The sequence below is a fragment of the Arachis ipaensis genome, chromosome B09, assembly GCF_000816755.2.
Source record: "Arachis ipaensis cultivar K30076 chromosome B09, Araip1.1, whole genome shotgun sequence".
Classification (NCBI taxonomy): Eukaryota; Viridiplantae; Streptophyta; class Magnoliopsida; order Fabales; family Fabaceae; genus Arachis; species Arachis ipaensis.
Window position 1 is genome coordinate 14,789,230 of NC_029793.2, and position 26,775 is coordinate 14,816,004.

A 26,775-nucleotide genomic window follows, 5' to 3' on the forward strand; every position below is an offset into this window, starting at 1 on the left:
GTGCATTTTCTTCAGCAATTCGCTTTGCCTCAAGGAGTCTCTTACCTGCTTGAATCCTCTCCTGCAATAAAGCAATTAAATTTTTTTTGATAAAAATCAATGCTGCCATGTCTAAGGTTAATTAACTAAGACATAAGACAGCAAAGAAAGCCCCAGAAAATCTCCACTTGTGGAAAACAACAGGTTCTAGTGCCTAGAAAATAGAAATTTCGATCATGTTGTGTATATATAGAAATATATATTTGACATCTCATAAATTTTTTTATTATATTACTGTAAATAAGTTTGATTATTTGTTTATTTCAAATTTAATTATTCTACTATGACACGTATGATTATTCTGATAACTTATTATTTAACATGTAATAAATTGGATTGAATTAGTGAGAGCTGGGAAATATTAGCTAAATTAATCTGTTGATCCTTTGAGAAGAACACATGTGAGTTAGTAATATATGTGGAAAACCCTTGCTAAACATGATAATTTTCATAGTAAACCTTGCCAGCTGAATCATATTGTATCCAAAGGAAAATAATGTTTAACCGGTCTCATTTCCAAAAGAAAATGCCTTCTAAAATTACTAATAACACTATGTTTTAAAATTGTTGATTATTTCTATGAAGATATCTTCACGTGAAAAAGATATTGTGAATTGTTAGATGGTTTGAGATGTATAGTCGAACGTATTTGACTAAATCATATAACGGTTAACAATATTATCTTCACATAAAAATATCTTAAAGTAGCCACTTTCAAAATTTTCCTTTCCTCATAAATTGATAATTTGCAATATTTTTTTATTTATTTTAAATACCTTTTGTTTTTACTTTCAATGTTTACTTTAAAAAAATTTGAAAATAAGAAAATTAAAAATAAAAATAAACACCAATTAATAAGACTTAATATTCTCAATTTGCAATGTGTTGTGTATTGTAATTGAATCTTATGTATGTGGAATTTAGGACTAAGGGCATAACCTAACATCTAGTATTTTCATCAAAATTGATAGTACATTTGTAATCCAGAAATATTAGAGGACTATTAGTATTTATTATTTTTGACTGTGAAATCAATTCAATTTCTTTAGTTTACTAATTTAATAATATATTTTATTCTATACTTTTAAATATTGATGGCTAATTAATAATAAAAAATAATAAATTTTAATAACCCTCTAGTTTCTCTTTGTAACCACTAATTTCCCTGTTGGATTTGGATTTGTTTAGCATATTTGTAACTATTTTCCATTGGCACTACAATCATGGTTCAACCTCATAAAGCAAACATAAGGTCAAGTCTAGAAGATGAGAAGAAACAAATAATCAATACAACAAGAACAATTTAAGCATTGTCAACTGTGTATAGGGTCGGTAATATGGATCAAACGTTGCGAAAGTGGTTTTACCTTCTCCCGTTCTCTCTCCAATCTTTTTAGTTCCTCCTCTTTTTTCTTATGCTCTTGTTCCCTATAACAACAAAAAATTAAATGAAATTATGAAGAGAAAACTCAGAAATAGTTGATTAAGAAAGAAAGCGAAAGAAAGAAATTAAAAGAGAAAGAAAGCGATTAAGAAAGATTAAAAAACCTTAACTTCTGAGCTTTGATTCTGATTTCTTCCGTGATAGGAAAGGATTGAGGAGAATCAATATCAATGTCTACATCTACCTGTTGAAATTTAAACAAAGAGTTAATTAATGATAAATGTGTTGAAGCTTTCTCTCTCATTTGCTTTATTTGCAATATTGATAAATGAATTGTATATCATATAAATTGAATCTGGTAACATGAACAAATTTTGAGTAATTAAGCTCTCAAAGGAATATAACTTGTAAGAAAAAAAATTAAATACCAGTGGCAACACATCAATATCAGGGTCATTTTCGTGATCAATTGTCCAATGTATTGCATCCTCTAAGTTCTTGTTGCCTGGTGAAGAAAAACATCCTTGTTAAGCCCAAAGAACAGTGTCAAAAATATATATATTTACAAGAACATGATTTTGAAGGCATATATATAACAAAATGAGTATTATCTCAATAATATGAAAAAATTCGAAAAATTATCAGAATTTAATATTTTTTTATTATTTTTAGTTATTAGTCTAAACTCTTTTAGTTTAATAATTTAATCACATATTTTTAAATATTAATGACGAATTGATGGATAAAAATAATAAATTTGAATGAATCTCTAACATTTTTCGTAATATTTCTATAAATAAATTGACCTGAATAATAAAGTGCCCGGGTGGCTCGTGACCGTGGAAATCCCATTTCTTCAAGGTCTAGAAGCAACATTTCATTCACTTTTGGAACAGCCATTGTATTTCTATCAATAGAGTTATGTACTTCAACCGAAAAAATAGTAATAAAAGAAAAAAAAATATTATGAACATTGCAATGTTTTAAGAACTGGATTTAAGATAAACATTTCAGTCCAAATGGGATTTTGGAACCATAATACAACAATTAAAAAAAAATTAAATGGTAAAAAATATACCGTATTCAAGTGGAAGGGTGTGTTGGATGGTGAAAGAAGAGGAGAAGCTTAAGAAGCTTATGAAATGGAAAGCTCAAAGTATAATAACACTTCCATTATTGGGTTCAAGGAACAAAGAGGAATTGAGAAACCTAAACACCACCAAGTTCGAGGTTCTTCTGACTTGTCACATGTTTTTTCTTTGTTCAAACTCATTCTTATTCTTTTCCTTTTGGATTTGTTTTCTTGCCTGCCAAGGAAAGAACCTTGTGCCAAAATAATTGACATTTTACGGATCTAACAAATTTTGATAATGGGATAAAATATATATAATATGATAATTTTTATAATAAAAATATTATTTTTATATAAAAAATTAGCTATCAAATCATATATATATATATATTGTTAGACAATTATTTAAAAATATTTAAAATCCACCTTTCATATAATTAGCTATGGTTGAAAAAGTTCATTTAATTAGTGTAATTATTATGGAAAAAATTAAAATTAATTTAAAAAAATACCAATGGATAGATAATATTCTTTCAAGTTGATTTCTAAGAAAGAACACCAATCTCATTTAAATTTGAGAATTTATCATTATAATGCACATTTAATATAAAATTTTTAAATTAACTGTCAAGTGTCAAAAGTTGAATAAAAAAATATTGTGAGATCAAATTTAATAATTTAATGGGGACAAATAAATATTATTATTATGTACTATTCAAAAAAATTCCAAATTATAATAGGGGCAATGCCCCACTACAATATAAGTAAATCCGTCCCTAATTGACATCCTCGTATATACTAATTTTTTAGTTAATATCAACCAAAATTTTTTTTAATTATAAATTTTATACCATAAATTCTAATCCTAAATCCTATACTCTAACAATAAAGGTTAAAAATGTTTGTTCCAATAAAAAAAATTATCTGATATTAACTACTTAAAATTTAATATCTTATACATTTTTTTAATCATCAAAAGACTTTCACTCTAATCAAAAGAAACTATATAGTAGGACCAGATAAACAAACGAAACTATAATAGCATTGACCTAAAAGAAAAAGAAAAAAAATTCTGAAACTAGTTCTTCAAATATTATTTTTAAACGAGTTTTCAACCATTTATCGGATTTCACCTGTATTTTTTTAACCAATCGTCAATTTTGTACTCGCATTATCAATGGTTGTTTCTATTTGACAAATGAGTATCCAAAAATAGCTAATTATTTTCGAAAACTAATCATCAACGATCTTATCTTTGACAAATTGAAGCACAATAACGAAAAAACTTCTAGAATATGTTTGAGCATAAGGACAAATGCTTAGTATAGTCATCAAATAGTATGAAAGTAATCTCAATACTAAAAAGATTTAAATGTCTTTTAATCAAACATTCTTCTTAAAAAAATACCCGTGTCAATATATTAATATCTTGGACTACCTTATTTTTTTGGTATGTTGACGCAGTTTTAATCTCGACTATTACTGATGAATTTTTTTATACCATTATTTTAAATCATAACGACAAAACTTTATAAAAAATTTTTCAATCATCAAAATTTTTTACAATTATCTTTTGCTTAACCAATCATGCTTTACAAAAATTTATCGTATAGTTGAATTTCGATTGAACTTCAGCAATTGTAGATTTTATCTTTAAAGATTGATCAGTTTTAACTAATGACTTTATCACTTCTACAACCATGTCTGAATTTAGTTTGGCATGATCGTAAGAAATTGTCGTTCTAGTACATGTGTGACTCTCATTGTACCATTTTATAACCCAATAAATCTTTCTCTTAATAAGATTAACGTTGATAAGCCAATCGCAACTTATTTTATATTATACACACTTAGCATAAAATGTGATTAGCTCAAATTCATACGCTCGATAGTCCACACACCTACAAATAATATAATATTTAATTACTGGAATCACATTTTCTCTAAAACTAAACTCTACGCCAATGACAAATCCACCATCTGTAACAATAACAAGATTTACACCAATAATAACAAGAAATAATTCAGACTTAATAATGATGATGATGATGATGATGATGATGATGATGATGATGATGATGATGATGCGTACAATAAAAGGGCAATAATAATTATTATAATACTAAAAACAATAATAAAGACTATTTACTTGCATTGACAAACTCAAGAAATTTTGGTGCATATATAATTTTTAGATCCAAAGGTGCATGAAAAAAAAGCTATCCAGATGGATGTTAGTTCGCTAATGTGTTTGTCACGTCTGTAACGCCATGCTCAATTATAATATCATCTTCGTCCACATCTTCAATTGGACCAACAATATAAAAAGTGCTCTCAAATTCCTCTTCATTTTCAGTGTTATAAATCGTCCAATCGATATTAGGCTCCGATAAATCAACCTCAACTAATTATTCAAACTTAACGTATAACTCGATAACTGACACTTGTGCCTGTGTTTGCTGGTAGATCGAAAAGATCCTTGCATACTTACATTGTCAACCACATACATTATTTAAAATTGAACGAAACCACCAAATCTTAACACAGATTGACTATAAAGAGTATTCGTGACTTTCTTTAATACTTGATTATCAACACATTGACAAAGTATACTCTTACATTTTTCATATATTATTACAAAAGGAATAACAACATCATATGCATTTTCACATACAAAACTTACACTCTCAAATGTTTGAAAAAAAAATTGACTATTATAATATATTTTCAAACTAACACTTTCTTCTATTTTTATTCTCTTACTCTCTCAATGAAATAAAACACTCTCATACTCACACTCGATTTAACAAATTCGTTCTTCCTTTTATAATACTCAAGATATATTTTTTAATCTAAAAAATACAATGCGCTCTCTATGTAATGTCAATCCGCTCCTTGCTTACTGAGAATACACCCTCTTATATTGTCAATTTAATATTAAATTAATACAATACACCCATTTGTGTTATCTTTTTAAATTTTTAAAAATGTAATACATTTCTCTTATATTGTGTTTTTGTATTTAAAAAAACAAAAATTTGGCTAAGATCAAGTGTAATATCTGTTCTTATCGATTTAAAAAAAATTGCTAAAAGCAATCTGGTCTTTGCAAATTGTTAGCTCCAAAATTTTACAAAGGAAAAGTATGAGGAACCAATGCTCTTATTATACAATGCATACAATGGGAGTTTAATTGAAATTAAAATTAAATTATGGGTATTAGGGATTTAATTGAAATTAATACTGAATTATAGTTATAATCATTAATTATGAAGATTTGCTAATTTGAATGGTTCAAAAAATTAGGATTCAGTTAAACCAAAACACAAACCATGATCATTTCTCTATGAACAGCGCCGACACAACCAAGAACGCAACCCTTCTCGCCGACGTTACTATCTCATCTTCTCACTGGCTCGTGTGTTATCACCGGAAGTCGTTCCCGGAGACGTCGAGATCCGCACCGGTGAACGCCCAGAAGCGCATTCCCAGCGTGTGGCTCCTTTCGGCGGCACCGCATCAAGTCCACCTGCCCAACTGGCCTGCGGTCTATTCGGTTTATTCATCGTGCAAGATAAAGGAGTTAATAGTGTCTCTCCTTTGATACGTCCATCACCGCGTGGTAGTTCGTAAATGGCGTGTAAGGTCGTGCAGTCTCCGTGTCATGTTCCATCATCCATTCCTGACCACAATCCATCGAAACCACCGGAAGAAGCTCCAGAACATTTTGTCGCCGACGGTCAGCAGCCTAATAAGGTGAGAATTGTTAGTTGAATTTGTTCACCATGGATGCTTATTTATATAAGATTTAGATGTTCATCTTTGCATGGAGGTATAATATCTTCAGAGATTAGAGTAAAGTAGTTAACAAAATAGTGCAGAATCCTATTAGTCTTAAATTGACCTGGAATGAATAAAATATGTAGGTGCATGTACTAGCATAAAGAAGTACTAGTTCTTCTGCATGAAACTAGAAAATTCCTATTAATAAAGAGTGAATTAGGTATTTATGCAAAATAGTTTATTTTATGTAAAAAAATCATCTTCTATAATGTAAAAACAAGGCCACAAATGGCCAAAGAAGCATATATGAATGGTTAAATAGCAGGTTCTCTTCCAACATATAATCATGATAATTAGTTGAATTATGGGTTAATATCTTGCTTTAATTAAAACAAATAACAGAATAAGAGTTCATTTAGGAAAATATTGGACACAAAGATTAACACACCATGGATGCTTATTTATATAAGATTTAGATGTTCATCTTTGCATGGAGGATATGAGTGCGTTAATGAGTCATGGAATATTAATATGCAAATTTAAACCAGCATGTATAAGCAATTTAATTGGTACACTGGACAAGTGGCTAGTTTAGAAGTAATCACCCATGATGTGTTTGATGCCTAGAGAATAAAACGATGAGGAGATTATTATATTGTTAAATATAATAAGATAAAAATAACTGCATTGTTATTGTTAAGACTTTTCCTGAAAATGTAAGCTAAATACAATAATAAGAGTCATGCATGTTTAGATACATATTATATATATGAGTATACATGATAGATGGCATATGCATTAAAGATGCCACTTTAGTGACATTGAATTCACAAACTCGGTAATGAAATAAGTGCATGTTGGTTGTATGTGCTGCTTTTTGAATGAAATGGTAGACAGTGTGATGTAGTACAGAGAATATTAGTAGTTAAAATGCTTATATAATAGGTTAAATATAATAGTTTCTATCAATAGGTGATACCGATGCATTTTTTTTCAAATTAATATGGGTAGGATGATGTGGTCTAGTTATATTTTTGTATCCTTATATATGGAGTTTGGAAAGAATTTTTGTGCATCTCATTTACTAGTGGATTATCTAAATAGTTTTCGTGAATATGATTTTCGGTGTTTTTTTTTTTCGTGTTTATAGGCCATTCCAAGATTGGATGTTACTGAGGTTGGAAGTGAAGAGATGGATATTTGTTACGAGGTTTGGATTCTAGTTTCATCCTGTATTATAATGCTTGGGACAATAACCATCGTGATTTTGCATTTTGTTTGTTTATTTTGCGATTATAGGACATGCCGCTTTTGGATCTTTCGCAGGTTGGAAGTGAAGAGATGGATCATGGTCACCAGGTTTGGTCTCAAGTTTAATTTTTGGTAGTCCTGAACCGCATGGTTGATTTGAACTTTAACGGTTTTATTTTGTTTTGTTTTTTTTTGTTTTTGTTTTTTTTAATAAATTTGAAACTTAGGTACCGGATGACGATGGCCTTCGGGAAGATGAAATACCATGTGTTGGAATGCGGTTTGAGCAATTGTAAATGGCTCATGAATTCTATGTGACATACGCAAAGAAAGTCGGGTTTGCTACTAAGATACGGACGACAACTTGTGATAAGATCACAAATCAACCTATTAACCAAGCTATTCACTGTAATAGGGATGGGTTTCGTGTGTCTCGTGTCAAAGCGTCAACGCGGAAGAACAGGATCTCAGCCGCTGGGTGCAAGGCAAGGATATATGTGAAGTTTGACAAGGAGACGCAAGACTGGTTTTTCTTCAAGGTGAAGTTGAGTCACTCGCACCCATGTTCAGCGAAAAAGGCGGTGCACTACCATGAGTATAGGAAGCTAACCATGCATGCGAAGTGCGTGATCGAGGATAATGATGAGGCTGAGATTCGACCAAACAAGACTTTCCTAGCTTTGGCAAATGAGTCTAGGGGCCCATCTAACCTGGGATACTCAGAAAAGGATTTACGAAACTATATTACAGCTAGGCTCCGAACTAGCAACGTCAACGTGGATGTCAGAGAGATGATAAACTATTTTATGAGAATGAAGGACATCAATCCAAACTTCTTCTACGCGATAAATTTGGACAATGAGTGTAAATTTCGGAGTGCAGTATGGGTGGATGCAAGGTGTAGGGTGTCGTACAAATATTATGGAGATGTTGTGTCACTTGATAGCACATACAACACAAACAAGTATGGAGTAATTACTATGGGGTTAGTTTTCTTCCTTTTTTTTTTCCTAGTTTGGTCGTGGCTGATATTTGTTTTTTGTCGCTGTTTTTGCATGTAGGCATGGATTACCGTTTGTGTCGTTCGTCGGTGTCAACCACCATGGTAAGTCGACCATCCTTGGTTGTGCTCTTCTTGGAAATGAGGAAATCCCAAGTTATGAGTGGGTTTTCCGCCAATGGGTCAAGTGCATGGAAACTGCTCCACATCGGATCATTACCGATCAATGCAAATCCATTTTTCGTGCAATAAAAAATGTGTTACCCGATACACGCCACCGGTGGTGTATCTGACACATTACGAAGAAGTTACCGCACAAGCTTGGAGGTTATTGCCGGTACAGAGAGTTGTATGATGAGTTCAATGATATTGTGTGGAACTCTCGGACCGAGAAGTCAATTGAGGATAACTGGTATGAATTCATAGACGAGCACAACTTACATAACAACACATGGCTGTCAGGTCTGTTAGTGTACAATTATTTTTTTGCTCATTAATTGAAATCTTTTTGGTAGGTGGCTTTATATGATTTAATAAGAAGTTTATTTTTCTTTATGTAGACCTCTTTGATGACCGATGCATGTGGGTCCCAATATTCTTCAAGGGTGAATTTTGGGCTGCCATGAGGAGCACGCAAAGGAGTGAGAGCATGCACTCATTCTACGAAAATTTCTTACACAGTCAGACTAGCTTGGTCCAATTTGTTCACGAATATGACAATGTGCTTGGAATTAAGGAGCAAAGGAAATTGGAGGATGATGCAGCAGACTCAAGGGGGTTATCCCTTGTGCAACGACCTCACCTATGGAGAGACAATTTTAGCAGGAGTACACTACCTGCATGTTTAGGGATGTTCAAATTGAGTTTGTCAAGAAGGCTAATTGTAGGGTCTCTGTTGTTGCTGAAGAGGGGCCAATGGTATGCATGAAGGTTGAAGAGGAAAAACTAGTGAATGATACTATTCTTTGTGTTCCGTACGACGTCCACTTCGATCGATCCACACAGGAGATTCGTTGTGAGTGTAATCTATTTGAGAGTTTAGGAGTGTTATGCTGTCATTGTCTTGAAGTCTTCCATTCTTACAAGGTGTATAAAGTACCTAATCGATATGTACTCCCTCGTTGGAACAAGAACATAAAGCGCAAGCATATTTATGTCAAGAGTAGTCACAACATCAGTCGGTCGGATGAGAGTCATGTTGCATTCAGGGGACTATGTGCACACTTCTACAACATTGCTCAGGATTTTGTAAATGACGATGAAGAAACAGCCTTGCTTCATGCTGCTCTGGAAGAAACAAGAGCTAAGTTGACTGCTCACCGTGTTAAGAAGAGGTTCGAGACTGTGGCGGACTCCCACAACAATAATGGCTCAACAACTTCGAACGTTGCCGCTGTGATGGACATCCAAGCCCCATCGAAGGTCAACACAAAGGGCCAGCCAAAGAGTAAGAGGGTCGGCGCTGCCCTGGAGAAGTCATTTAAAAAATCTGCTCGGAGGAAAAACAAGCATGACCCCCCGGTAAATGTGTGTATCAACCTCGACCTAGCATCTTTATTTGGTATAGTACTATGGAAGAAGTTAACTGTTGACCTTTTGTTTTGTTAACCAGGTGGTTTTTCCGGAGTCAACTCAAGATGTAAGATTCGGTGGTGTTGTAGGCCAGGCTGATCCCGATCAAGTTGGTGGCTTCATGTCTTTGTTAAGCTCCTTTAGCAAAAGTTAAGATTTGTTATACAATGCATTCATTTTTTTTCAAGATTAGTGGAAGAGGCTGGTTTCATGGGATAAATATATAGGGTTTAAGTTTCTATGCAGTTGATCAGAGAATAAGATTGGATTGATTACATGAAGCATGTTAATGTCACCCGAGTGAACCCTTTTGCATTATTTTATTCCAATAAATTGAATGCATAATAAGTATATACCATGGTTTTTCTTTTACTTTGGAGTATCGGTATTCACCCTAAGCATGGATGGGTATCCGTGAATATTTCTGTGTGCAGCGTTTGTTTGTTTTCATTAATTTTGACCAAGTTACACTGGATGTTTATTACAGTAAAGTATAGGAAGATTAGTTTAACTATATCCGTGGATGGTCATTGATCGCCTACTTCAATATGCGCACACATGCCTACTTTACTAAACAACTTTGATAACCACAGGAATCTAAGTTGCAAGAGAAATAAAACCATAGAGTCTTTTATGGTAACATAACCACTAAATTCTTCTCCTGTGCAACAACAAAATTCATCCTGATGTCATTCTAAGGTGACTTTTTTTAATAAATCCCTAGGAATATCAGCATGTCATTCTAATGTGGCATAACTAAATCGCTAAGCATATCAGCAGCAACTTTCATAACTATAGTATGGTAGCCATACGTGAAAGGTCATTATTCAATTAATAAAAGGTCATTATTTTTTTAAATGCATTTTTATTATGTTCTAAAAGTGCATAAGCTCCTAATTTTTTAATGATTTGCATAATATGCCTGTAAGAAGTAAATTACAATATTTGCCTGTTTAATACATAGTATTCATTAATTTTTAATAGTAACACGAAACATAATTATCTTAGTTTAATAAAAACTTATATTTATGGTATTAACTTCAAATGTATTTTTAACTAATATTCTATTGTTAATTTAAATAATTTACCTTGTTATAAATTAACAAGAAAAGGAATATATATTATATTTATTATCACTTAGGATTATTATATTATTTTATAAACATTTTTAAAATGTAAAACATTATATAAAAAATTATTTATTATTTGTTTCTACACTCGGGGTGACTATAAATTTTTGGATTTTTATCAAGACTTTGAATCAAAGTTAAAAAAAAAAAAAACAATTTCTTATTCTTGAGCGGAAGTTGAATTTCACTATTCGCATGGATGTTCATTATAGTACATTATAAGATGTTTATTTTAACTATATCTGTGGATGATTATTGTTCCCATAGTCCAGTATTAACAAATATGCCTACTTTACTATACAGCTTTGATAACTCCGGAATCTAAGCTGCAAGAAAACAAAGACCCTTACACGGTAACATAACCAACGTATCATTTTAATGTCAAGCCAAAAAAATTTCATCCTAGAATCATGTAATTCTAATGTGACATAAATAAATCCGTAGGCATATCGTCAGCAAGTAAAATAATCACAATAAGGTAGTTCAATTCACTGGAGCTAAGCCTAAGTAAGCAACCGCTTCCTCCCTTTGCGCATTGCCCCCTTCGGTAATCCTTCTGCACATTCAATCAATGACCTCGTGCTAGGTGCAGTGTATGGTGAACTAACGTCCTTCTTCTTGTTCCATGGTGCATTGCGCCGAACAGGTTTAACCGTTTCCTCCAAAAATGAAATAAGCTACTAAATCAATGCATTGTGTTGGGAACAAATAATGTCAAGCATCAACTCCATCCTGTATAAACTGAGTGAATCCTGAGAGAATATTTATCAGGCGATTTGGTATTAAGAACCGTTACAGTGATATTCATACAACATGAATGATGACATCCGGACAAATGTTTACTTAACAAATCTCGTCCCATTCGTAAAGTTCACAATCTTCTGTCCACCTTTCCATTAGTTTAATAACGCACATGCCACAGTCAAAGCTACATGAAAACAAAATACTATTGCAATTAGGATGTCAAAAACCTGTAACGTGCTATGCCACATTAGTTAAAGAAAACATAAAAATTCTCAAATTTAGGTTATAATTTCATCTCACATGTTCGGTTGCATTGGGACCTTGGCGTAGGAACGAGCTGGGCCATACGTACTGCGAACGAAGGCAGGAATAGCAATGCTTGCCATATCCTCATACAGTCTCCCCTGAAATCATGGAACCAAAAAATTGCCTATAACATGCTATCATATTAGATAGTATAGTTGTATACTAAATAAAAGAAGTATAGTATATTACCACATACGCATCGAGCTTATCTCGTTCATCATCTACTGGTGTAGAATGCAAATTGTCGAGTATAGCTATTTGCTTCGCATTCACCTCAAATGCATATACCCACCAATGACCCCCCGACAATAAGAAAATAACCACTGCAGCAAACAGTGCATGTGAATAGCTCTATCTCGTTAGAAAAAAAATTGAAGAAAAAAAACAGCATATTGATCTACCTCGAGCTTTCAAGAACCACAACATCCTCACATCATAGGATAAGCCATTTCCAACAGCATAGTATAGTAAACTGAATCAACTTTAACCATGTATTTAATATTTGAATCCAAAGATAGCGTGAGGCCACATATACAAATCGTGATAAACTATTTCATAACTAAAAAAGCAACTTACTCATTTTCTCTTTGCTGCTACTACTTTGTCAAAGAACCTTGTATCCTCACCGAAGCTTGGACTAAGACCAGCATAAATTGGCCTCACACCGTCAATAAAGGAAGCCAGACTATTATTTCGTGTCACTGATTCCTGCAAACCCACACACATAGTCAGAATCCAAACAAAAACTAACCGGCTGTGTAATCAGAAGAATGTAATTACCAAGATGCCTGAAGACACGCAATAGAAATCTCGCTTGAACCTAGATAAGTCGGTGTCGTTGAAAGAGTAGCACATCCATTGAATTATCTAAACAATTTTTCTAGCAGTTGTAAACTATATCCCGATATAAAGACACGGAATTAAAATGCATGATCAAGATCATATACTTACGCAGCTGTTGACCCAATTGTGGGGTTTCAAAGACTAGAAGTCCTTCCTTTGTAATACCATGTAGTCCCGTCCTTCATACTTAGCTAATTCTTGATCTTCGTTCAAGGACGAGTCCACTATCCATATTCTGATTCGTTTCTCCTTAGTCTCTCCCAACCTTATTTTCTTTAGGCTTGGATGAATTGATTGAATCGGGGAAGGGGTTGGAGTCTTCTCAAACTGAGTTAAACCGAGTGAAAAGCTTGGTCTCCCTGGACTCGGTATATGGTAGCCTAATTTGTTTGGCAATACAATTTACAAGGGCTACATAACTATGGCCTTTGATTCCCACCCCTGTTCAACATGATTCAAAACTTCCTCAAATTTAGGACACTGAACGATCGAGATGTCAAATTCGCTGCAAAGGAATGCGACATGAAGTTAGCTAAAACAACAATTTATGACTAGCTAGACGGCTAATCACAAGGCAGGGTATGACAAATAAAGAAGAGAAACATACAGCATGGTTAGCTGGAAATTACTAACCGATCGAAATCATAGTCACTAAGCTGGACATGTGCTGCTGGTGGCATGTGTGGAGATGCATCCGTGTGTTTAGTGTTTTCTCCTTGCGGACTTTTATGATTGCCCTTGAACACGGGCTCTGCTTGTTCTGCATCATGTGGCCGAGGCCACTATTGGAATAACCGTATCCTTCTAGCAAGCGGCATGTGGTCATCCTCATCAGAGTCCGGGACCACCAATGCTGAAGGATTGTTTACTAGGTTTTTTTCTCTTGGAATTGCTTTTTTGGTGCCGATTCTAGATCGGCTTCTGCGGACAGGCAACTTTCTCCTCGTACCAGGCCTGTATTCCTGTGGTGTATATTCATACATATCGTCACTTGCACTAAGAATACTACAACCTTTTGTAATAGATAGTCATTTGGATGAAAAACATGAGCATAAGCGAATATCAACAACACCACTAAAGTGAACATCCAAAAGCCCTACTAAAACGAACATCAACAACACCACTAAAGTGAACATCTAAAAGGGCTACAAAAAAAATGAACGTCCATCGTGGAGCATCAAAGCTCTCAATTACTACCACACAAATCATCAATAAAACTATTTTCACACAATCCATCATCTTGGCAGCCGCATAAATCAATTATTTCATACACGAAAAGTGATGGAAATAAATAAATCATAATTTATATTTCTATTTCAGATCAGAACCTAAGTTGAGCATGTTAGCTGCATCTATTTAATTACCAAACTCAACCCAAATAAAAACTTAACAAAAGTAACACACAACAACTGTATTCAAACAAGCATTCAAAATAAAATCATGCCATAAAACCACACTAATCAGCATTGCAAACTACTTCCACACACTCAATCATCTTGGCAGCCGCATAAATCAATTATCTCATACACGAAAAGCCATGGAAATAAACAAATCATAAGTTATATATCTAGTTCAGATCAGAACCTAAGTCGAGCATGTTAGCTGCATCTGTTCAATTACCTAACTCAACCGAACTAAGAACTTAACAAATATAAACACAACAAATGTGTTCAAACAAGCATTCAAGATAAAATCATACCATACAACCACACCAATCATCAATGCAAACTATTTTCACACACTCCATCAACTTGGCAGCCGCATAAATAAATTATTTCAAACATAAAAAGCCATGTAAATAAATAAATCACAAGTTATATATCTAGTTCAGATTAGAACTTAAGTTGAGCATGTTAGCTGCATCTATTTATAAACACCATACATAAAAAACAACCATGCAGCCACATACTGAAGTAACTTTCCAAAATTGTACACGCAAATTATATGATAAGTATCAACCAACCGCTCGGATAAGTAAGGATCCAATCAAATGAGCGCACAACATATCATAAAGAAAGTGGATCACCTTATCCGACTCCTTATAGCTTGGCTGAGATGTAGTACTGCCTTTGATAGACGGTGATTGGTCAGCGTCCTTGTAAGGCCTTTTACTCCTTCCTTTCTCGTTAACTGCTTCACTAGTAGGCTGTTTTCTATTTTTTTCTGTTTCCTTGCATTGTTGACTTTGCAACCCTGTGTGTTCAACATGGGACAACAAATACATGGAAAAAAAACAACGTGAACCTCCAATTGCATCTGTGTTATACTGTACTGTTAAAAAGGGAGTAGTAGAGATTAAACCTGTGAGATCACATGGTCGGCCTTCTTGTCAAGTCATTAGTGGTCCATTCAACAATCCAAGGCTCGGGCACACGACATGCATGCAACGGACCATGCTTTAGGCGGTGAAAGTACAAAACCTATACACAAGTAACTTGAATATTAGGACTTAAACATAAAGCCATAGATCGTTTTTAAATTTACGTAATTTATTTGCAATACCAGCAACACGAACATGCACCCGCCGCATGTTTTCCGGTTCTCATCTTGGAATTTTCTTATCGCATCTCGCAGCCACTTTAATATCTGATACGGCCAATGAAATCTTCTTGGGTTAGAGATGTCCAATATCGGAGGGACGTGCCATGGAGAAATAGTCTGTTGGCTTGTAGGGTTAAGAAACATCTTCAATACAATCAAGATAAAGTATCTTCTAAAGGTCATCCTCTGTTGCTCGGTCTCCATTGGACTGGCAAAGAGAAAGTCCCGCAACTGGGTTGTAGTTTTCTTCTGAAATTCTCTCTTTATTGCCAAATGCGATTCATTTTTTTCTACAATACCGGTATTGGGTCACCTGCGCAAAAAGGAAAAATTTACCACAATCAGTACGTGTCAAAATGGGAAAAAGCATAACCACGAACCGGGAGTTTTACATCTTACATAACTTACACTAACCTTGAAAAGGTATGCCGAATACATTGCCGATAAGTTCGGCGGTAATGCGAATGTCCCCGGCGTCGACCCTTAGAGTGTTTGTTTCCACGTCATAGGCCCTAGCTAGTTAGAGCATGATGCTCTGCTTCACATGCCATTGTGGTACCCGGCGCAGGAAGTCAAATCCAATGGCCTCAATCTCCGTTAACTTAGACTGCTCATTATGTCATTCCAAATGGATAAATAAATTGTTAATGTAGCAGGGTGAGCATCGCATCTCAACTAGTTTCTGTTGAGCAAAACAAAAAAGGATCATCATATTTTCATAAAAAATAACCAACTATGTTCATTTATTCATGTAATCAATGGGATACCTTTTTACCCATCTGAGTGTGTCGTCGGCCGGTTTAGGGATTGGTTTGGTCGAGCACCGTGATAATTTACACACGCAATATTCAGCCGACAATCTAAGTCGTAAAGTCTTACAAAAGAAGCTGGTAAACTGCAGCAAAATAACGTAAATAATAGCATTATATTACATTGCAATTGATGTAAACTTAATCATTGAACGCTATATGGCATGACAATATCATACTTATGTATCTAGACAAATAATAAAATATTGGACACAAAGATTATAGCAATTTTCATATAAAGAAAATCTTGGGTAGCAGATGTATAGTAGAATACAAAACCCTACTGACTTAGATGCTTGGGACAATCTTGTGCAAAATTCAATCTGGTAAAATTGCACCAATCCAACAAAGAAATAGTAGTATTAGCTTTACTTTTTAAAAAAAAAACTGTTTACTAATTAAATTTGTTGAATAGTAATCACTTCAGTTCAGCCCAATTCAAGTTCATCACGCTTCTTTCATGTTCCCTACCATTTTAGTTTAACATTCACATTAATGATGAGTTGATTCATCATCATCATCACAATGGTATAATATCTTCAGAGATTAGAGTAAAGTAGTTAACAAAATAGTGCAGAATCCTATTAGTCTTAAATTGAAAATATGTAGGTACATGTACTAGCATAAAGAAGCACTAGTTCTTCTGTATGAAACTAGAAAATTCCTATTAATAAAGAGTGAGTTAGGTATCTATGCAAAATAGTTTATTTTATGTAAAAAATATCATCTTCTATAATGTAAAAACAAGGCCACAAATGGCCAAAGAAGCATACACGAATGGTTAAATAGCAGGTTCTCTTTCAACATATAATCATGATAATCAATTGAATTATGGGTTAATATCTCGCTTTAATTAAAACAAATAACAGAATAAGAGTTCATTTAGGAAAATATTGGACACAAAGATTATAGCATGTTTCATACAAAGATCAAACCTCACAATTTCTCCTTTGTCACCATCTATAGAAGAGATAAAAAGCTATACCAACAGCACACCACAAAAGTTGCACCTCAAGTGCATCAAACCTTTCCTTAGATCCATACAGCATATAATACCTTGTTATAGTGTCCTAAATGCAATTTTGTCGTCCGAGTTTAAAAATCTAACGGTCCAGGCCTGTTATGAAAATTACTTTAACTTTATTACAAACCAGTAACAATAGTTTCAGCTAATTCTTTGGTTGCAGTGGCAATAGGAAAAAAATTAATGGGAACTAGAAAAAATTTAAAGAATAACTATCCCATATACTATTAAAGTAACCATCCAACAAATATGAGCCCATTTTCAACAATGGTCAGCCTGTATACGTCACGTTGCATGCACATGGTCCACACGGAAATGGACAAAAAAGATTTAAATCTGACTGCTATATAAACACGATCCAAAATATTTTCGACCTTTCCCCCGCAAAAATTAAATCAACAAGCATATCAATATCATAAACTAACTACATACTCCACAGTCTCTGCGATAATAAGTAGCAACCACTGCTTTTCCACCATGGGTCATCAGTGATTTAATCAACAAAATATATTTACTTTCAAACATGCAACAGCGATTACCAATCCAAAAATGAACAACAAAACCCACTTACATTGGATGGTTATGATTCTTCTAGAGATGATGTTCTTTGTATTTCCGGTGAACGGTGTGTTGACGAACAGGTGGGTATTTTTCCCAGGTCGGCTGCTCCGTTGATAGGAGAAAAAAGCGCCCACGCGATGAGAACTCTGATGCTGCTCGATTCGTGAGTGAGCGCTACTTGATTGCGTTCCTGGTCGGCGGCGTCGCGCATAGCAGCTTCGTTGCAGAGACGGAGGGATGTTCTGGACCAAGAGGGTGCCGTCCTTGATGCCAACGATGAGGATTAATGGGTGCCCTTCCTCGGTTGAAAAAGGATTTGGCTGTGTCCAAGGTTTGGGAGGGTTTGGGTTCTGCGCCGTTAGTGGTGTGTGCAAAGATTGGGAGGGTTTGGGTGGGGGGGGGGGGGAAAAAATGCCGAAACAAAAGGGTTGAGTGATTTGGGAAAAAAATATAAATATGATAAATTGGGTGGTATGTTAAACTAAACAGCCAAAATAGGATTAGAGTTATTAATTGGTTAATTCTTTCTATTAATATTAATTGAGCTTAATAAACAGCCCATTGTATACATTGTATACATATCTCATTGTCTCCCTAGCGGTGCTCTTTTACAAAATACCCCAACATCCAATAAAAGAGCATTACACGAAAACTTATCCAATATTCAAAAATGGTAGCCCCAGCCCGTAACATAATAATAATATTAATAATAATGCATACAATAAAAAGGCTAATGATAATTATTATTATACTAATAACAATAAAAAAAAAACTATTACTTGCATTGACAAATTCCAAAAATCTTGGTATATTTATAGCGTCTAGATTCAAAACGTGCATGAAAGAAGGTTCTCCAAATAGATGTTGGTTTGTTAGTGCGTTTGTGACGTATGCAACGTCACACTTAATTATGATATCATCTTCGTTCATATCTTCAGTTGGACCAACAATATAATAAGTGTCCTCAAATTTTTCTTCGTTTTCAGTGTTATAAACCATCTAGTCGATGTTAGGCTCCTATAAATCAATCTCAACTAATACTTTAAACTCAACATATAACTCGATAATTGACACTTGTGCCTGTGTTTGCTGGTAGATCGAAAACATCCCTTACATACTTGCATCGTCAACCACATACATTATTTAAAATTGAAGGAAACCACCAATACTAACACATGCTTATATAGAGTATTTGTAATTCTCTTTAATATTTGATTATCAACACATTGATAAAGTATACTTTTAAATTTCTCATATGTTATTGCAAAAGGAATAACATCATATAGATTTTCACATACAAAACTCACACTCTTAGATATTTAAAAAAAGATTTGACTATTATAATATATTTTCAAACTAATACTTCCCTCTATTTTTATTCTCTTATTCTCTCAACGAAATAAAACACTCTCACACTCATACTCAATCTAATAAATTCGTTCTTTCTTTTATAATACTCATAGTATATTTTTTAATCTGAAAAATACAATATACCCCCTGTGTAACGTCAATTCGTTTTCTATATACTGACAATACACCTCTTTTATATTATCAGTTTAATATTAAATTAATATAATACGTCTCTTTTGTATTTAAAAAAAGAGTAAATACCCTTTCTGGCCCCTATCATTTTTTAAAATTAACTACACGCCCCTAACCTTTATAAAATATCAGATCGGCCCCTGTCCATATATTCCGTAAGACCAATAAACCCTTCCATTTGTTTCTCCGTTCATAGTCGTGGTGTAACGTGTAGCCTGTGACATGAGCTTGGCACGTCCTACGTGTAATGGTATGTGTTCATTGGGACCATTAAGCCCTTGTACAGTCAGCAAAGCGACGTCATTTTGCTTGGATTCCTTTTTACGTGTTTATGTGAAATCCCATTCTCCCCCTTGTGCACATTTCAGCAACCATACATCACCCTCGTTCTCAACTCAAAATTACCTAGAAAACCTAAGAAAACGGAATGTTTCCCTCCAAGGCAAGCTGACAGAGACATCCAACGGGGAGGTGGTGACGGTGCTGCAGACGGAGGAACTGACGGCGCTACTAAGGTTAGTGTTGCTATCTAATTTTGCAGCTTCGTTAGTTGGTGTTGCTCCAAATTTTTTTGCTTAATGTGATTTTTGTTAATGATGATTTCGCTTAGTGATCATCCCATGCATGGTCTAAAAATTATTGTGTTAATGATTAAAATCTGATGGAAGTAGTTATTTAAGTTCTAATTGTTGCACATTGTTGTTCTAATAGATGTCGTATGAAATAGTTCCTGTTTTTCACTATGGGGGTTGGTTTGAATGGGATGAAGATGGTGTATTATACTACCATGACGGAAGTGTTGAGACATTTCTTCCATTAGACATAGATTATATTAATTTCAAGGATTTGGAGAAAATGTTCAAGGGTTTAGGGTATACAAGCTACAAACAGATGTATTGGTATGATTGCAGTGCCCCTGATTTAGAGTATGGGTTAAATGTTCTCAAAAGAGATAAGGAGATCAACAAAATGTGCGATAAAAAATGGAGAATGTGGAGTCAGATTTGCTGGTTATTTATTTTGAGCATCATGTTAGTCAACCAGTATATGGGCCAGATGTTGTTGAGGTTGATTCTTCTTCTTCTGATGATTTATATGAGACCACTGAAGACGAACCTTACAAACCCCCCCACCTGTATTCGAATATGATAGAAGTAGTAGTGATGAGGAAGTTAATGTAAAGAGGAAAAGTGTGAGGAAGAAGCAGCCTAGTGTGAGGATGAAAGAGGCAATGGATGCTGGACAAAAGTGTACTAAGAATAAGAGTTGTGTTAGACAAGAAACACCTAAGCATAAGAAGAATGTGCCACCTGGTAGAGGTGATGATAAGGACATGTCTCCTAGGACTAAGAAGAAGAAGTCAAAAAGGTATGTTGGAAGAAAAAGAAAACATATCCTATCCCAACAAGAAGGAGACAATGTGCCAAACAGTGGGCCTAGTGGAGAACAAGTTAATGGGCCAAGTGAGGTTGACCCAACTGATGAGGCAAGGGATAAGCTCAATTTAGATCCAGTGGGTGAGGAATTGGACTCAAACCTGGACAAGTCATATCAATATGAGTTTGATGCATTTAACTCTCCAATATCCAGTTCAGATAAGGAGCATAAGGTAAGATATCCTGACTTCAATGAGGAGGCCGAATATGGTGAGGTTTAGTTTCAGGTAGGACAACAATTTGAGACCATAGCAATGTTCAAGCAAGCATTTAAGGACTACTTTGTCTTTGAGGGTAAAGAGCTGATGTATTTGAAGAATGAGCCGAAGAAGATTAGAGCAAGGTGTGCTGAAGAGGGTTGTCCATGGCTGGTGTTATGCTCTCATAATAGTCAGAGTCTATGTTTCCAAATCAAGACATTCATTGGAGAGCACAACTGTGGCAGAAATTTGAGTAGTAACATGGTTGATAGAGCTTGGGTAACAAGTAAATTAGTGAAAAGGTTGCTAACTCAACCTCTAATGACTCCTAAAGAGGCACTCGACCACATGAAACATGACTATAATTAAAAGCTGTTAGAGAGCAAACAATTGGAAACGAGCGAGAACAATATGGAAAGCTCCATGACTACCTGAATGAAATTCATAGAAGAAATCCAAGTTCCATTGGGATGATTGATGTAACTCCTCAACCGGAGGGTCGTCCACTGTTCAATAGGTTGTACATTTCCCTGGATGCTTGCAAGAAGGGCTTCAAGGCTGGTTGTCGCCCTCTTATCAGATTGAATGGATGCTTCCTAAAAGGGTACTTCGGTGGTCATCTTTTGTTGGCTGGGGGGCAGGATGCCAATAACAGTTTCTTTGTAATAGCATTTGCTATAGTTGAAGCTAAGAACACTGATTTCTGGAAATGGTTTCTTTCAATCCTGCACGATGATCTTGGTCCAGTGGCTGCTAATGGGTAGAACTTCATGTCCGATCAGCAGAAGCTAACATGCATTCATTTGTTGTATTTGTTTTTGTGTTAGTTTGTGTGTTGTTTTCATTTGTTAATTCAATATTTGGTTGACATGTTATTGAAGGGGTTGGCTAAGGCTTTGCATAAGGTAATGCCACAAGCTCATCATAGAAATTGTGTCCTACACATATGGAAAAATTTCATCAAACACTTCAAGGACAAGCAAACAAAAGGACTAGTTTGGAAGGCTGCTAAGAGCACAACAATGAGAGAATTCAAGGACTCAATGGATGAGTAAATTGGCTCTAGTTCAACAATTCAGGCTGGATGAGTACACATCCCTGAGAGCAACAAGTGGACGACAGAGTGGGCTGAGGATGAAGCCAGAGTATTATTTGAAGTCCAGAGATACCAAACACAATTTGCAAAGACAAACATGTGCTTGCAATGTTTGGCAACTAACAGGTTTAATCATCTACTTAGTGTCTAGCATTGTATATTAACTTGTAGTAATGTGAATTCAGTAAATATTGATTTAGTAAATGTTGATACATGTATTTTTCCTACCAGGGTTGCCATACAAACATGCAGTAGCTGCTATATCAAGGTTAAGGAAACAACAACTGAAGCCAGAGGATTTTGCACACAAATGGCTTACAATAGAAGCCGTAAGGGCTACTTATGGGGACTCAATAAAGTCAGTGAACTCTGAAGAGTTTTGGGAGAAAACCAACAGGCTGCGTCTAGAGGTACCAATAATTAAGAGACCCCCTAGGAAACCAACCAAAAAAAGGGCTGTTGATGTGGTGGCTGAGTCTCAAATGCCGCCAAAAGGTCACAAGGTGAGGAAGTCATTCCAAGTAACATGTAGTAAATGTGCGCAAAAGGGACACTACTATAGGACTTGCAAAGGCGCACCTGCAAATCCGAATTGGCAGCCAAAGCGAAAGAAGGCAAAGCAACAACAACATGAAAACTAATTATCACAGACACCTGCAGATCAGCAGCAAGCACGTGTTAAAGGAGTTCTTCATGTTTTTGTTACATTGTAGTTATTATTATTTCCATTAATTGAGCAGAATAGTTATACTACCATATGCATGAAAGTAGCTGAGATGTTATTTTTCATTTGCACAGGCCGGGGAAGGAGTTCAACCAAATAATCCCCAGAATGTTATTGCCACACCACTGGATCCAGTAGTAGCCCACTGTCTTACATCCTATAGTTACTTAGTTTTTTTTTTTCGATTTGGATGAACAACTTTGCTTCTCTTGTGTACTTCACAGGCTAAAGCAAAAAAGCAAAAGAAGAAGGTTCCAAAGAGATCCACCCCTATTTCAATCCAAGAAGAGGCAAGAGTTGATATCCAATCTTCACAGTCTACCCCACCACCAACAGAGGTAATTTTATTTTACAGATTCATGTCTAGCAACTATAACATATTTTATCCTAAGAGCATAGACTCTGAATTCTGTTGTTTTCATGTGCTTTAGGGTATGAGTTTCAACACTGAGCACTCAACCCCTACTACCCCAACTACACTCAACCAGGGGCCAAATTTTAGACCCAAGCAAGCAATAACTAGGCCATCAGCACCTACACTTTACCACCCTCAACAGTAGGCCACAGCCCCAACAGCTCAGCAACCTCTGAGCAGGCCACAGCCCCAATACTTCAGCCCCCTCTCCAGCAGGCAACAGCCCCAACCACACAAACACCAAGTCAGCAGCAACACACAACTGATGGAGCAACTAGCTCAGGGACTGCCACAACTTCCTTCAAGTTTATCCCCACACCAGGCCTAAATGCACCCCACAGATTCAAGCAAACATATAGGTTTAGGCCACCAAGACGTCAGAAATGACATACTTGTAGTCATAGTTATGGAGACTATGAATATTTTGGTGTCAAGTTTTTTGGTTGTCAAGTTACAATATGTAATAGACTTAAGGCTACAATTATAGAATTTGGTAGACTACTGGAACATATTTTTTGTTTTGTGAATTCAGACATATGCTGATGTTTTTGGCTGATACATCAACAAACAAAATCAGGCCTTTGTGCTTAGCAGTATGAATATAAATATTATGCTTTTAGCTTATACAACATTGTGCAGACTTATCATGGTTTCAGACTTAGGATTCTTACAAAAAAAATTCACATTCCATTCATATAGAACCTGCAATTACAGAGCAAATTAACTCATGTCTTAACCTTGTCTATGCATCACTTACAGCAACACAGTATACCCTAAAATACTACAAACACAATTGCTGTTAACAGAATTAACATTGCCAGCATAACAAATGCACCATAGTGATTACTACATTTTTTTTATTTTCCTTCATATTCATGCTCAATCTTATATTCCAGTTGCTCCAATCTATTCTCTAGCATCACCATTCTTCCTTCAACATCATCTTCGTCTTCATGCCCAAAATATTTAGAAATCAGTTCATCCAGCCAAACAAAATAGTTGCAGTGAGGTTGCCCCATCTGCAATTGCCATTATAGTGAATACAACTTGTTAAAGCATAGAAGAAGTTGATTACATAATTGAAGATAGAGGCACACTTACGTGATAGTAGGAACAACCAAGGAAGATTCTGTCTGAGTTCTTCGATGTCCCAAATTCTTGCATGATTGTATACGTTCCACACTTGCATTTAAGGTGCTGGAACTTGGCCTTCTTCTCCTCACTTGCATGACTACTCGAACCCCACCATAGTCTTCCTCCAGACATGGCGTGTGTGAGAGGTTGAAGATTGCTCTGGTTCGCTCATGCTTGAGCCCCTAGTGTTAGGGTTCAGAAAAGAGGAAGAATGAGATTTCACAATAACACGCAAAAAGGCTTCAGGCCAAAACGACGTCGCTTTGCTGATTGTACAGGGCTTAATGGTCCTAATGAACACATATCATTCCACGTAGGACGTGCCAAAGCCATGTCCCGGACTGCACGTTACACCTCAGCGTTTTCCGACGACTATGAACGGAGAAACCAACGAAATGATTTATTGGTCTCACAGAATATATGAACAGAGGTCGATCTGATATTTTGTAAAGGTTAAGAAGTGTGTAGTAAATTTAAAAAAAGGACAGGGGACGGAAAAAATATTTATCCTTAAAAAAAATCTTACATTCTTGCTAAAGCAATTCGTCCCCCATAAATTATTGGCTCCAAGAACTTTGCAAAACACTCCAACATCCAATAAAAGAGCATTACACGAAAACTTACCCAATATCCAAAAATATTAGCCCCGGCCCGTAACATACTAAAATGCAATCCCAATAAAACGCAAAAATAAGTAAAAACCCCAAAACACCCTTTACGGCTCTCTCACTGTCTCGCAAATTCTTTGTTCGTCTCGTTTCTCGCTCTCGGACTCTCAGTCTCTCACCCTTCACTTTTCTGTCTAATTCTCACTTGCCCTAACGCTGCCGCTGCCACCATCCATCGCCGCCGTAAAGTGCGAAGGCAGGCAACTGAATCATTCACCGCCACCACCTAAAACGGCAAATAGTCCGCTGGATCGCCTCCCGCCTCCGTACCGCCGTGGTGACTCGAGGTTTGCGGCCACCGTCGCCGCCGCAGCACTACAACTGTGGTGTTGATGGCGGAATCACTATAGAATTTAGTGACTCAGTGTTGCTTCGCATCGCAAATGGCTCTTCTTTCTCGGAAAGGGACTCTTTTTATGCTCTTTCTGTTCTCGATCTTCTTGTTATCGGCATCAGCATCTAATGGTTCGGGAGAAGAAGAAGAAGAAGAGTTCTGGGAAGAGCTGCTACTGAAGCCGTTGCCCGATCGCAAAGTGCTCTCACATTTTCACTTCCAGAATGAGGCTCCTCTCTCCGATTCCTTCGCCCGTCACCATCACCTCTTCCCGAAATCCATCGCTCAGCTGGTGCCTGCTCACTTCTTCCACTCTTTACCTTTTCTTTCTATAATGATATAACAAAAATTTATTTTTTGAGAGTTTTTGCTGGGATTTTGATATTGAATTATTGATACTGATGCTGATGACTCAAGTTATTGAAAGTTTCTACGTCATGTAACTATTGTTGAAGTTTGTCAAATTAAATGCTTGATGTAAAGGTTGCCAAGCTTACTCGTTTCGTTAGTGTGAATAATTGATTTGGTGATTATTTATAAAGCTGTATTTTTGGTTATGTATTGTCCTTATCTTCTCTGTGTTGAGTCAAATTAGCTTCTTTATGATAAAAAAGTAACAAAAACAAAAAACTTGAGCAATCTGATCGAGTGTGCAGAGAATCAAGAGTCCTGATTCTACTGTTCCGGTGTTCTTGTTCGATGAGAACATGCCCTGCATATGAGTGATCATTTGACAAAGAGACTTGGAAGGTGAAAACCAAGAGGGAGAGAACAATGACAGCGACTTATCTTAGCCTTAAGGATAGAGAATAAAGTTTTAGTTGCTTGATATTGTCTTTGTCATATTATGTATAGTAAGATGTGAGTGCCCTGCGTTTTATGCTCCATATAGTTATATAAGTCAGAAAATTCACTAATGGGACATTCTTGGGTGGAGCAGAGGGAAATTTTGGAGTTTGTTGATGTTAGAAGTGCCTTTGAGTCTGCAATGTTATTGAAGAATCATGTCATTATGTGGAAGAGCTGAGAGTCACTTAGATAGCCCCTCAATTAGTACAAAAACGTTTACATATATAAAGTACAAGCTTAAAGTTGTATGCTTTTTTGTTTTTTCTATTTCTAGGCCGTTTAAGTTCATTTTGAAGGGTTTTTTTTTTTTTTGGTTGT

At 35.4% G+C, this 26,775-nt stretch overlaps 3 protein-coding genes across 4 annotated transcripts in view; 2 read left to right on the forward strand and 1 right to left on the reverse strand.

The window, feature by feature from the left end:
* LOC107615133 (UBX domain-containing protein 1-like) overlaps positions 1-2,665 on the reverse strand; it is a 2,726-nt gene extending 61 nt beyond the window's left edge. The window contains exons 1-6 of the mRNA XM_016317242.2: positions 2,502-2,665; positions 2,230-2,330; positions 1,852-1,928; positions 1,588-1,667; positions 1,407-1,467; positions 5-61 (exon numbers count right to left, since the gene is read on the reverse strand). Of these exons, the coding sequence (XP_016172728.1) occupies positions 5-61; positions 1,407-1,467; positions 1,588-1,667; positions 1,852-1,928; positions 2,230-2,323 (369 nt within the window). The 5' untranslated portion in view covers positions 2,324-2,330; positions 2,502-2,665. The remainder of the gene's footprint in view (positions 1-4; positions 62-1,406; positions 1,468-1,587; positions 1,668-1,851; positions 1,929-2,229; positions 2,331-2,501) is intronic.
* LOC107615132 (protein FAR1-RELATED SEQUENCE 6-like) lies at positions 6,129-10,255 on the forward strand. The gene is made up of 10 exons (XM_016317240.1): positions 6,129-6,251; positions 7,429-7,488; positions 7,578-7,637; positions 7,757-7,809; positions 7,945-8,493; positions 8,591-8,716; positions 8,873-8,991; positions 9,090-9,306; positions 9,378-10,050; positions 10,142-10,255. The coding sequence occupies exons 1-10, from the start codon at positions 6,129-6,131 to the stop codon at positions 10,253-10,255; spliced, it is 2,094 nt and encodes a 697-aa protein (XP_016172726.1).
* The window catches only part of LOC107618432 (GPI transamidase component PIG-T), a 4,919-nt gene continuing 3,436 nt past the window's right edge, over positions 25,293-26,775 (forward strand). Inside the window, exon 1 of one of the 2 annotated variants that reach the window (XM_016320496.2) lies at positions 25,293-25,900. Coding sequence is in view for 1 of the 2 variants with exons in the window: in XM_016320494.2 (XP_016175980.1) it covers positions 25,658-25,900 (243 nt within the window). In the remaining variant the exon portion in view is untranslated. The remainder of the gene's footprint in view (positions 25,901-26,775) is intronic. The other variant, XM_016320494.2, reaches the window with a different exon arrangement.

Bases quoted from the DNA above. Each gene is read 5' to 3' on its own strand.
- LOC107615132 (XM_016317240.1), top strand. From the start codon at position 6,129: ATGGCGTGTAAGGTCGTGCAGTCTCCGTGTCATGTTCCATCATCCATT. The intron at 8,494-8,590 runs GTATGGAGTAAT...TTTTGCATGTAG, and splicing joins AGCACATACAACACAAACAA to GCATGGATTACCGTTTGTGT. The intron at 9,307-9,377 runs GTTATCCCTTGT...CTGCATGTTTAG, and splicing joins GATGCAGCAGACTCAAGGGG to GGATGTTCAAATTGAGTTTG.